Source organism: Solanum stenotomum, chromosome 12 (genome assembly GCF_019186545.1).
Source record: "Solanum stenotomum isolate F172 chromosome 12, ASM1918654v1, whole genome shotgun sequence".
NCBI classification, from domain to species: Eukaryota; Viridiplantae; Streptophyta; class Magnoliopsida; order Solanales; family Solanaceae; genus Solanum; species Solanum stenotomum.
In genome coordinates this window covers 38,921,996-38,934,745 of record NC_064293.1, presented here as the reverse complement: position 1 = coordinate 38,934,745, position 12,750 = coordinate 38,921,996, and the positions used below count along the sequence as shown (strand labels likewise).

Sequence of the window (12,750 nt, the reverse complement as noted above, 5' to 3'; positions counted from 1 at the left end):
GATTTAAAATTTAGTCATGATAACTAAAGGCTTTCTACTTTTTGCCAGTACAGGTATATAACTAAATGACTGTTTGCTAAAGCTCTGGTTTAAGAGAAAGGTCTTATTTGATGTAATTACGTCACGTTGAAACCCCCTTTGTGCTGCAGACTGCAGAGCAACGTATATTTTGAAGAGAGACATATTTCCTAACTAATAGACTATAAATGGAACGAGATGTTTCAATTTCTTGGTCATCTATAATGCTATCAGATTGTTTCTGGCCTTGAGAAAATGACTTGTATTGTTAGCAAAATTAGAGAAATGTCCATACTAGCTGAATACAAATATTATCTATCCAGTTTACTTGTTTCACTAAGAACTTGTCTAGAACACTTGCTAGACTCAAACAAGTTCCTGTTTCCATCCTTGATGGCGCGCTCTGAGCTCCCACATAGAAGTGATTTGTCTCTGTGCTTCTAAAGCAATTTCAGCCTTCTCTCTAGCTTCTTCACAAGTTCCCATACCTGATGTACATTTGTCTGCCTCCTTTTGATATTGGGACACCATCTTTTTTGCCTCAAGCAGTTGCATGTCTGCTCTTCTCTGGTTTTCCACTGTTTCACCTTCCATTTGCTTTAATTCCTCTGTCAAAAGAGCTGTGAAGTTTCTCTCCTCCTCCTCACTCACCCCCAGATCATGTTCCATGCAATCTATGCAAGAATGGAGGGAAAAAAAGACTCTTTATCATTCAAGAAATGTGGTGATAATAATAACTAGCAAATATTAATACTTGTAATATTTTGTTTGGAAACTCCTATGTTATTAGGAGCAGTGTGCTTTGTAATGAGTAATGACTCTACTTAATATTTTATGCTTATTCTATTTAACCAAAAAAAAACTAGCAAAAGGGTGAGAAAACTAACCTGTAAAAGTACTCACATTCAAACCTGGTAAGAAAAAAGAGGTGAACCATGTCAAACATTCTATTGAAAAAAACATCTAATATCAAAAGTGTAGCTATGAATTGTTTCATTTGCGTGACATAGAGGTGGATTCAAAATTTAGAGTCAGTGGATTCAAAATACATGTGGTTTACTATAAACATCCCATTTTAGCTAAATCTCAAAATTCAAAATATAAAGTCAGTGAGTTCAAAATGTAGGCACGCACACACAATATCATTAAACATACATACTACATATTATACACATGCATGTGAACTAGTAAACAATTAAGAGAGGAAATTGATTGAAAGGGTATTGTATATACAATACCTTGTGGAAAAGAGTGAATTTGTTTATCATTAGAGCAATCACAAGGACAAGAAGGGCAAGAATAATGAGTGGATGAAATAGATTGAGAGAAATGCCAATAGAGGGGTGGACCAACTACATGATAAGCAGTAATGCACAACCCCATAATTAACACCCCAAACATCACCTGCTTCCCACTCCATCTGCTTCTTCCATGTTTATTCATTTTTACTCTCTTTGTGTTTGGATATTTTCTTCTCTTTCTTCAACTGTAATGTTTGTCTATATGTTAAAGAGATTTTTCAGGATCTTTGTGCTGTGTTTACCATGTCTAATATATCTTAACAGGTTTTTCAGGATCTTTTTTGCTTTAAACCCAATTTTTTAAAAAAAAATTCTAAAAAATTTTAATTTAGATAATATTAATATATAATATGTAATTCAAATAATTATTAATGATATAATTATGTAACATCTTTTTAATCATTTGTTATCGGTTATTTTGATTCTTTACTCTATATTACTTTTAGGGATTTTGTTAAGGTAATAATATATAGATGAAAGTGGTAAATATATAATTAATATTGCAATCGTTTCCTACTTATTTCTCGTATTCACTAGATTTTATTTTATTTTTAAATAAAAAAACATTTTTGGCTTGGTGAGGTTCGTTCTTTCATTATAGACCCACTTCTGGCTAATTAGACTGACATACTCCAGATTGGAATTATAAGTGCAAGGAAATAAACTCAGTTTAATAGACATTGTTTCCCAAATGTCTGTATTGATCATAGAATAATGTTAACCGTTGCCATAATTGGAAGTTGTTTTTCAAAATCAACAAAATCTTACTGAACATCAAAAATCTCAAAAAAATAAAATGAAATGACTATAATGTCAATTGAATAGAGATAGGAAAAATGGATGCCCTTTCCCACCAGTGAGGCTGAAGTAGCATGGTATAAATAAAGAGGCTTGAATACATATGCAACCCCATATCATATACTTGTCAATAAAAAATTCCATTTAGACGCCTAAACCAAGGGTAGTACCGGCTACTGAACACCTGACTTTTAAGTGTAAAATGTTTGACAATCTTCCACAATGTTTAAACGCATGAACTGAGGTTATGTGTAAATGTTCCAGATTTCGCCGTCAAAGCTGCAAAAATTTAAGGTACAAGTTTCCTCGGGTTCTTTCACTAATAGGTGCATCAACCTAGTTCGGTTGCTTCTTTCGAAATTCCCTTGTCCCATTTGGTAGATCCAATTCAAACATTTGTACTGCCATTTCAACTTGTAGCAATGAAGTATGCGATAATCAATATGTTGTACTGAAACATAGCTTAGAACATGAGGTCAGAATGGAGCATATGTATAATAACAACAATGCTGGCTAATTAGCAGACTGAGAGAAGGTTTTCTTCTCTTCAAGCGTGATTGGTAAGCATATAGCAGGATACAATGGAGGAAACGTGCTTACCTAATATAATAGTGTTAGACCAACTGCTCCTTAACAGAAGATAAGTCTTAGATTCCTTAAGGAGGTCATAGGCGACAAGCATAGAATAACGAGTGACTGCAGGAAGAGTCAGTGGATTGGAGGCAGGAGGAAAGTTGGAATTGAATATCACTGACAAGATCTCCCTAGGCAATTCTGACAATGAATTTCAATGACAATAAACAATTGAGCAAATATCAAAAGATAAAATCAGATTAACACTTGAGGTGAAGCAGATAGTCAAGGGATTATGACTCTTATGCAGACTAGAATGGTACCTTCCTTTTCACCATCGGTGGATTGGCAGTTAGTAGTTGTAACACTTCCTGGAATCCTTGCTTGCGCTCAGATTAAACTGAGATTTCCTTGTTCAATATCTAGTACCACAATGACATACTGAACAAAGTGACATTTACTGGAAGATGTTGTTCATAAGCGCTTATGATATATCCTCTGTGTTTGACATGATTACCCTTTCACTTATCTCCTCACTTAAATTCTTCAGAACCAACATTATATCTTCCTGCTGAGGATGAGAGGTTTGGCCCATAAAAAAAGTTGTTATTACTCCATGTAAGTCAATAAAACTCCAACCAGGAAGCTTTTTGAGCCCAAGTTCTCTCATCTGGACCCAGGTCTTACCAACGCCCTCCCACTGGGCCATTGAAGCATAACTATGAGCCAATTGCACATACCTTCCAGCGTCCTCATGATCTAACTCTGAGATTTCTTTGGCAACGACATCCCTAAGTTCTTCCAGGGTTTTTGTTTTGCAAGCATCAAGAATTATACCCAAAGCATTGGCCATTGGTTCTGGAAATTTCATCTTATAGAAGTTGTATGCATCTTTCACCCTACCGGCTCGACAAAGTAGGTCAACTATACATGCACAATGTTCGAGTTCAGGTTCAATCTTAAAATCCCTTGCCATAGTATCAAACAAGTTCAAACCATGGTCCACAAGTCCATTATGACTACATGCATAAAGAACAGATAAGAAAATAATACTGTTTGGTGTAAGACCACTTTGCACAAGCTCCATATACAATGCCAGGGCAGTCTCCCCTTTGCCATGACTGCCATATCCAGAAATAATTGTGCTCCATAAAATGAGATCACGTTCTATGACCCTGGCAAAACACTTCTTCGCACTGTCTAAGTCACCACATTTGCAGTACATATCAACCAAAGCTGTACCTATCTTAACGCAAGGTTCAAGATAGCTCCTTACAACAAGATTGTGGATCCACTTCCCTTGCTGATATGCTCCAATTGAGGCACAAATTTGAAGAAGGCAAACCACTGTTACTGAATCAGGTCTTTGATGGGCTATCCTCATTTCATTAAACAAATGCAAGGCCATTGATAAATGCCCATTCTGGGCATTCCCTGCAACAATTGCATTCCAGGAGACCACATCTCTGTTTTTTATCATATGAAAAACAATAAGAGCTTGCTTCAAATAGCCACATTTTGAATACATAGTGATAAGAGAATTTTGGGCAGGAGTGTCAATGGCCATTCTTTGCCTCAACATATAGCCATGTATAGAAGTTCCTACTTTCAATGAACCTAATTGAGCACAAGCTGCAAGTGCACTTGCTATGGTAGTTGTAGAAGGTTCAATTCTACTACACAACATGCTTTGAAACACTTCAAGTGCTCTATCTGCACGTTCATTCTGAACAAGTCCTGAGATAATAGTTGTCCACAAAACAACATCTTTATCTTTTGCTCGCTCAAAAATCTTAAACGTATAATCCATGTTCCTACATTTTAAATACATAAACATAAGTGATGTCTGAAGATGAACATCTAATTCAAATCCAGCAGCAACTATCTGTCCATGCACCACTTTTCCAAATTCAGCACTACCATCTTTTGCAATTGCGGAAACCAACGCCCCATATGTTTGATGATCAGGCCATGAATTTTCTGACCTCATCCTGTACATAAGCGTCAATAATTCTTCTGTGTTCCCCACTAAAGCACACCCTGAAACCAAAGAATTCCAAGAAACAATATCTTTTTCATCCATCCACTCAAATAATTTCCTAGCATACTCAATTCTGCCACATTTACCGTACACATTCAACATAGAATTCAACAAAGCAATGTGACCCATAAAACCATATTTTACTATACAAGTATGCAAACACTCCACATGAATGCTCTCTGATACTCCAGAAAGCAGAGTCAACAAGGTAACAGAAGTCGGTTTTATTCCTTCATGTAACATAGAATTGTACAGGTAAAAGGCATGCTCAAAATCACCAGTTCGTGCATAACACCCAATAACAGTCGTCCACGGGACAATGTTCCTCTCAGGCATTGTATCAAACACTTTCTGTGCACCCTCTGTAATCCCAAAAGAGGAATAAAAACTGATTAAGGATGATCCAATATAAGAATCAGAAGAAAATCCATTAACGACCACGTGTTGGTGTAGCAAAAGACCGTGCCGGAGGAGGTTAAGAGAAATGCAGGCTTTGAGGAGAGTGGGGAAAGTGAAAGGGTCAGGAGGTACAGAGGACTTGAGCATGGAGTTGTATGTGAGTAAAGCATGATGGTGGAAACCTTCTGAGGAAAGGCGCTGGAGGGTGGCGTTGAAGGACTTGGTGGTGGCGGCAGCAGCGGCGGAGTGGCGAAATGGCGGCTGTTTTAAAGGGTGGAAGAGGATGTTGAGTTTGAGCTTATGCATAATTCATGGTCACATTCTTCCAGGATTTTTCTGCGCTGAACTTTTTGTTAAAAATTTATGGAAGGTATACCACAAGGCGCCAATTTTCATATTGGTACTAATCCCTTTCTTAGAAGTTACAATGAGCAATAGTTTATGACTAAATAATACATGAAGCGCCGTCAGGTATCTCCAATACAATTCTCTATTATACTCTCCAAATATATAGAGTTTTCTATTTTTTCATACAATCAACTCCAACCCAATCTCTATTTTACTCTCTAAAAAGGAATCTTTTTCTCTCTCCTCAATATTATATTATTATTTATACTTCATTCTTATTTTCTTATTTCATAATATAAATCATTTCTTCTTTTTGCGAATAATCACTCTATAATCTTTACGTAATACAAAATTTTATTTTTTTTCAAATTCTTGATTAATATAAAATTATATTTTATTCTAAATTTCTAAATAACATAAATTGCAATAAATATTATATATAATACATATTAACGAACAATTCAAATAAAAATGAACTCATTGATGAAATATAATTGCATCATAAATATTGTATTATCGTAAAATTTATTTTAAATTTTACATAAATACTTAACTTTTAAGACTATTAGGTTACTCTCATGAATAGGGGTGTGCATCGATCGGTTCGGTTCTGTTCGATTCAGTTTTATGAATTATCGGTTCGGTTTATTGGTTTTTGGTTTTTAAATATGTTAAACCAATAACCAAATCATAATATATTTTTTATCAGTTTTGGTCCTTAACGGTTCGATTTTCAGTTTAACCAATAAGAAAATATTTATAAAATAAATATATGACTTTTCTAATAAATTTGATGCGAAAACACAATAATATAACTTTACAAATACTCATAAAATAGAAACAATAATAACAAAGATGAAAAGAACTATACAAGCGTAACACAAAGAGAAATTAAGAAGAATATGGTTCTTACTTTAGATTTTAACGTTTTTTATAATGTGAAATTGTGAACTCAAAGCCATTGTAAAGTGTGAATTGAAGGCTAAAGGACAAAGATAGTAACTACTAAGGTATTAAGATTAATATATAATATTTATGTACAAGTAAAAGTAGTAAATTACTAGTCTTAATGGGTTATCGGTTTACCTAATAACCCAATATTAAAAATCAATACCGAACCGATAACCCAATAATTTTTTTTATAAAACCATTAAAAAATCGTTAACCCAATAACCCAATAACAATAAACCAATAACACTTTTATCGATTGGTTCGGTTTTTGCATACCCCTACTCATGACTGTTCTATTAATGTATTACAGAGTTCAAAATAAGCATTTTTTGTCCTTGTTTTTTATGTGTAGCTAAAAATTGTTTAAATTAACAATTTCATCTTGTGTCCAATTATTTCGTGTATTAATTTACTTCCCCTATTCCATTTTGAACTATTGCATCAAATATTTGCATGCTCTTTAAAAAGTGTAGTTTAATAATTTATCATTATAACATAAAAGTAGATTGTTTGAATTATCATGTAATTTTTGTGCATATTTCATAATGAAAAATAATTATAATCTAAATTACATATTTAAATGACAAATAAAAATTAAATAATATTAAAATAACTTTAAATTACATATTTAAAGTGACCATTTCTTTTAAAAAATAAAATAGAAAAATTATTAATTTGGGTGAAAGTAATAACTTGTTGATAATATATTTTTAAATGTTATGTTACATTAGAAAATAATTACAAATGATAGTAATATAATAGTAATATAATAGAAATAATATTATAATAATCAAAAAGTAAAATAGAGAGGTGAATAGTAGTTCTCCAAATTTGGAGAACTACTATTCACCTCTCTATAATTGAAGAATAGAGAGTGATTGGAGAACACATTCTCTATTTCTCTCCAAATATAGAGAATGGAGAGTAAAATAGAGATGGGTTGGAAATGGTCTTAGAGATAAAATATGACTTTACAATTATGTTCAGTGACCTTGATAGAAAAAATAATAATTTTATATACATAACTAAAATTATCCTTGTTTTCTCCTGTACTATCACGTCAAATTTGCACAAGTTACATAGTTTAGTCGTTTTTTTTTTTTTGATGACAAGGGAAACCCGCAGCCACTACTCTTTGGATGCGCACAGGGTAAAAACCCTCGCTTCTATGCAATAGCTCGCAAATCACATAGGAGAGGTAACCCGCACTAGGCAAGCCTGGTGCGACGAGCTCGACCCAGAAGGCAAACTCCTTGCTTTTGCTGGCAAGGGGTTTCGAACTTGAGACCTCCAACATGTAAGTCCCAAGCCCAAACCACTGGGCCACCCCAAAGGGTAGTTTAGTCGTTTTTTCAACAAGAAGATCAAAGGACCAGCCGACCACGCCATGAGAAAGGTATTCTACAGATATATCATCAATTAGTACATCTAGACGAGAGTATATCAAATCTCATGACATTATTCAGAACATTTCTATTGCAGCTCAAGACTATGCTCAACAGTAATAATAAATAGAAAACAAACGGATGCTATAGGAGACATAGTCAATGAGGACCATAGTCGCATTGTACAAACAAGAAGCTGTGCATATCATGAATGGGAAAAAGTTTGGCTCATGCTCTCTCACTAAAATGGGTTCATCAACCTAGTTCGACTGCTTTGTTGGATATTCCCTTGCACCAAATATAGTAGATCCAACTCGAACATTTGTACTGCCCATCTCAACCTGTAGCAATAGACAGCATTAAGTATGTTGCGCTCAAACATAGCAGAACACGAGGTCAAACGGAGCATATGTAGAATTCAATACCAATGCTGGCTAGTTAGCATGAGTGTGTGCTGGTTTCGTTTATTCAATATAGCAGGACACGAGGATAAATATGCTTACCTGATACAATAGCCTAGACTACTCATTAAAAGAAAATATCTTACATAATTAAGGGGGTCATAGGCTACAAGCATAGGTTGATTGGTGACTGCAGTACGAGTCGTCAGATTGGAGGTAGGATGGAGGTTGGAACGGTATATCACTGATAAGATCTCCCTAAGCAATTATCATGATGAACTTCTAACATATTCAAACACAAAAGAATCAACAACTAATCAAATAGAATTCTACTTTTGTGATACTCAATTTTTCTTTTCTCTTTTGAGAGCGTCAAATGAATTCTACTTTTTTTTTTTTTTTAAACTGGTAACATTCAAATGAATTCTACTTTTAACAACCATCAACTCTACAGATACATAATATCTGCCACAGAAAACAAGTATGCATGGGAAACTGATAGAGAATAGCGCAAATATAAAGGGCAGCCGCATGCACAAAGCACCTGGCATTCACATAGGGTCCAGGGAAGATCCACATCCCCAGGAGGTATGATATAGACAGCCTACCCTAACATAAGTATCACTAGTTGATTCCAAGGTTCAAACCCGGTCACATGACTTTACCTTATCAAAAGATAAAAACAGATTAACCCTTGAATTGTAACAAACTGTTAAGGGGCGAAACTACAATCCTAGTCTGCATAAGTGTCGTAATCCCAAGGATGTGGCCGGGAGCTGGGCGAGTTTATTGTCCAGCAATTAGGCATTATGAATCAGACTTAAGACCATTCTAATAACAGAGACCAGTAATGAAAACTGAGTCAGATGTCTAGTTAATAATACTTGGTTTAATTTATAAAAAGTGATTGTAGACGTGGTGCAGTCAGACTACCACATACTCCCGAGAGAACTCATGTTATTCAAGTTCCTTCCAAGCTTACTAATGGTTTAATGTGCTTAGTGACGAGTCAGGTCACTCACAGCAAGTTCAAAGTCGCCTGACATTCCCATTGACAGATCACATTGATCTTCAGATATTCCAAGTGCCTCGCAAACCTCACTTCTACATCTTGCTAAAGTCTGAAACCAAGCATGACAAATAGCAGGATACTTGAGTTGAGGATATAACAATAGCAACCAGGCCAAGAAGAAACAGCAAAGATAAAACCACAACCTTAAAGTTCTCAGGAGTCGACGTATAATCTGGCATTCCAATAGTCATCAGGCCACAGAATTCAAGATTAGGGCAGTTTGAAGTAACAAGTTTCACCAGTTCCAGACACCCATCTGGTTCAACACCAGATTTAGCTGCAATTATGGAATCAAATCATGGTTAATTTTTCCTTCATGAATATGGCAACGTTCACAAAAATAGACCAAATGACTCTTAATAAATCAGAGACATACTCCAGTTACCCACTTTCTTCCCCACTTGTATTAACTTGGATAAAAACTTTCAATGGCTTTCTTCCAATGTTCCCAGCCACGCGGTCAAGCTGATTTGCAATCTACAGAATGTATTAAACAAAATATAAGAATCTTTGCAAGATGGACAGGGTTTTTGCTAATTCTTTGAACTGTAAATATGGTGTCCGAAATTTCCTTAATGCTGATGAATATACAGTAACCATTCTCAAAAAGAAAACAAATACTCTATAAACTATGTCTGTAAAAGGAGGTCTATACTCACAATATTGGATATTCTACTATAAATATTCTTGTTAGTTGTTAGTGCTTCAACTCATATTCCCCCAAATGTCGATCCCACTCCAATAGCTCCGAATAAATTAAATATGTGCATAAAATACAAAGGCTTCTTATTAAATTCACTTAATAACCCATTTTTTTCTTTTTCTAACCAAACCGGATTTATTTCCTTCTTGCACTCTTCACTTTCGGTGCCGCACCTGTGTCGACACGATGTGGATGTAGGTGTGAGATCTGTACCAGATATGGTCAAACGATTTTAGATACTTTGACCAAAATCGATCAAGAAATTCGAGATGGATACAATCATTTTTGAAATCAAAACAAAAGTTAGAGTGTAATCATAATTTGGGCATATGTATTTTGTATAGTTAAAATATGTTTGTATTAAAAAGTCAACAACCAGAATATGTTCTAAAGATATTTACTGGACTACGAAACAAACTAGTAGCAGAGTCAGTGTTGGTTACCTTTTCATCATCTACAGTCTCCACCATAGCAAGATTTGGCACTCCAGCTGAAAAACAAAGATGAGGAAAAATTATTATAAGCTCTATACATTTATATCAGTTGCACAAAAACGTGGCTCAAACTCTTCATTACAGTTATGTCATGCATGCTAACTCAGAAAGGAGATAGAAACTTATTGTCCATCGTCTGACTGATGTAAGTGAAGGCAATCAGTTTCACCACATCTGGCATTTTTAAAAATATTTGTGGTATTTAATATAATCAAAATTTGATGAAGCAAGTATGTTATTTCACCAAGATAAAGTTTACAACTCTTGAAACAACCCTTCCCTCCACGGGCTTCACCAGGACGCCAGAAAAAAGGTATTCTCCCCTTGTTTCTCCAACAAAATTATCTTGTAATCACGATTTTTATGATTTTGCTTCATCCTGAAACTATTTTCATAGAAATGTACATTTCCCCTTACTGGTCCATAAGGAAAAGGATGGGAGAAGGAACAGTGAAGGAAGGAAGGAGAACATACTTAAAAGTGGCTTCACTTTATTGCTCTGCAAATTCCCTATGAAATGCCACTCTATATCATCTGGAAGCTGCAATTCACCAAACAATAGCAGTATAAACACCTCATCTGAAACACAATACGTCACATTGTTCCCCACAGAAAATTACAACGGCCCACATAAAAAAATAAAACTTACCATGAAGAAATTACTCTCTCTCTCTCTCTCACACACACAAGCACACTAACTAGCACAAAACAAAGAAAATAATCAAAAAATAGATACATAACATGGCTAATTCCTAGAAGAATGAACTAGTGCAAGACACCAATTGAATGTAATTATGATGTCCGTGAAAGGTCAAGAATTGGCAGACTTTGAAGCTAGTGAACTTCTGAAGTAGAAGACACCTCAGGTGATTCACACTGTGGAAAGGACAGGAAAGTCCTGCGCTATATATGACAAAGTATAAGGTAACTTGGTAGCACACTTCAGGCATCTTTGCGACTTACTCGAGGGACAAATCAGTAAGGTCCATTGGACAAAGCGGCAATACTGTGCATAAGCAGGTTGGGCTATAACAATAATTCTAAAAGCAAACAATCTCACTCTTGGCAATATTCAGAAAGAAAATCAATTAAGCTACTGGTGAAAAGCTTCATTTTCCTATAAATATAGCGTATCCCAAATAACAAAAACATAAAAACACATGAAGGGCATTTGTTTAAAAGATCTAAAATCTCTTAACTTTAATCCATACTTAGCTAAAAACAAAACACAATGGAAGCAGAACATTCCTATACTAGATACCAGTTAATTGAAATTAAACTACAAGATAGGATTAGATTACAGAAGCCCAAAAATTTGCCTACAGTATTAGTATTGGACTGAACTTAACCTTAATAAAGTGAGTCCTAGAGTCAAATAAAACAAAACAATTCGATCAGCAAACCAATCAATCATATGTTTTCTATGCTTAAATTATGTAGCGGCAATCACAAACACGAGTATAGAACCTTTACCTGAGGAGCTTTCTCGATGAGCTCTTTGACGTAATTTTCACCGAAGCAACGGTGACCGGCGTCGTAAACTTGTTTGACGAGAGATACTGGCTTAGTTTTGCTTACAGCCACCAGCCTTACTTGGTCCGATCTGCGGCCACATCGTTCAGCCGCGTGTTCAATCCGCTGAATTACCGACCGTAGTGCCGTCGCAGCGACACCATCCGTGGCGGAAGCAGCAGCCATTCCTGAATCTGACGGTTCCGTCTCCAGCACTGCACTTGATGAATCTTTTTTCTCGCCTTTTGTTGTCTCCTCGTCCACTGATTTTTCTAAATTGTTCATTTGGAATAATATTGGGGACATAATATGCAATTCACCGAAATATACATTTCAACCATACGAGTAATTTATTTTTTTTACATAGAATTTGTTATTATAATTTGACTAGATAAGGAATTTTAAATAATAAAATTTAAGTATTATGAATTATGATCTTAAATAATAAAAATTATAATGTATAAAATATTTTTAGATCTTCTAATTTTATGTTATATTAATGAGATATTAAAATTAATTAATTATCAAATTAGAAGAAAAAAATTTTTTGAAAATACATTAAAAAGAAAAATGAGATAAATAAACTAAAACAAATATTTTTTTAATGTGAATTGTTTAATGTGTTCTTGTACTATCTGTTTGCGGTCACTAAATGAAATCCCATATAAAAGTTTTGGATAAATACTTTGTGGTTTGTTTGTCGAAGGTGTTTATAAATTCAAATTAGTTCAAAATTATAAATTACGTAATTGTT

At 34.7% G+C, this 12,750-nt stretch overlaps 3 protein-coding genes across 4 annotated transcripts; all 3 read right to left on the bottom strand.

Annotated features, from left to right (window-relative positions):
* Nucleotides 1–270: 270 nt before the first annotated feature.
* LOC125846435 (uncharacterized) lies at nt 271–1,487 on the bottom strand. Its single transcript, XM_049525847.1, has 3 exons — nt 1,257–1,487; nt 906–929; nt 271–692 (listed from the first exon to the last, which is right to left on the bottom strand). Exons 1-3 carry the CDS (start codon nt 1,459–1,461, stop codon nt 385–387), a joined length of 537 nt encoding a protein of 178 aa, XP_049381804.1. The 5' UTR covers nt 1,462–1,487; the 3' UTR covers nt 271–384.
* Nucleotides 1,488–2,406: 919 nt separating this feature from the next.
* LOC125846419 (pentatricopeptide repeat-containing protein At4g04370) lies at nt 2,407–5,570 on the bottom strand. The gene has a single exon (XM_049525827.1). It carries the CDS (start codon nt 5,434–5,436, stop codon nt 3,175–3,177), a length of 2,262 nt encoding a protein of 753 aa, XP_049381784.1. The 5' UTR covers nt 5,437–5,570; the 3' UTR covers nt 2,407–3,174.
* A 2,258-nt stretch (nt 5,571–7,828) lies between these two features.
* On the bottom strand, nt 7,829–12,318 carry LOC125846430 (uncharacterized). 2 transcript variants are annotated; one of them, XM_049525841.1, is made up of 7 exons: nt 11,958–12,318; nt 10,959–11,025; nt 10,434–10,480; nt 9,677–9,764; nt 9,431–9,564; nt 9,238–9,336; nt 7,829–8,155 (listed from the first exon to the last, which is right to left on the bottom strand). In XM_049525841.1, exons 1-7 carry the CDS (start codon nt 12,300–12,302, stop codon nt 8,075–8,077), a joined length of 861 nt encoding a protein of 286 aa, XP_049381798.1. In that variant the 5' UTR covers nt 12,303–12,318; the 3' UTR covers nt 7,829–8,074. The 2 variants fall into 2 exon arrangements, with proteins under 2 accessions (XP_049381798.1, XP_049381799.1); XM_049525842.1 differs by lacking the exon at nt 9,238–9,336.
* Nucleotides 12,319–12,750: the final 432 nt, after the last annotated feature.

Bases quoted from the DNA above. Each gene is read 5' to 3' on its own strand.
- LOC125846435 (XM_049525847.1), bottom strand. From the start codon at position 1,461: ATGAATAAACATGGAAGAAGCAGATGGAGTGGGAAGCAGGTGATGTTT. The intron at 930-1,256 runs GTATTGTATATA...TTTTCTTACCAG, and splicing joins AATTCACTCTTTTCCACAAG to GTTTGAATGTGAGTACTTTT. The intron at 693-905 runs GTTAGTTTTCTC...ATTCTTGCATAG, and splicing joins GAATGTGAGTACTTTTACAG to ATTGCATGGAACATGATCTG.
- LOC125846419 (XM_049525827.1), bottom strand. From the start codon at position 5,436: ATGCATAAGCTCAAACTCAACATCCTCTTCCACCCTTTAAAACAGCCG.
- LOC125846430 (XM_049525841.1), bottom strand. From the start codon at position 12,302: ATGTCCCCAATATTATTCCAAATGAACAATTTAGAAAAATCAGTGGAC. The intron at 11,026-11,957 runs GTAAAGGTTCTA...GGTGAATTGCAG, and splicing joins TCATCGAGAAAGCTCCTCAG to CTTCCAGATGATATAGAGTG. The intron at 8,156-9,237 runs GTGAGTGACCTG...CTATTGCTACAG, and splicing joins CAGGCGACTTTGAACTTGCT to GTTGAGATGGGCAGTACAAA.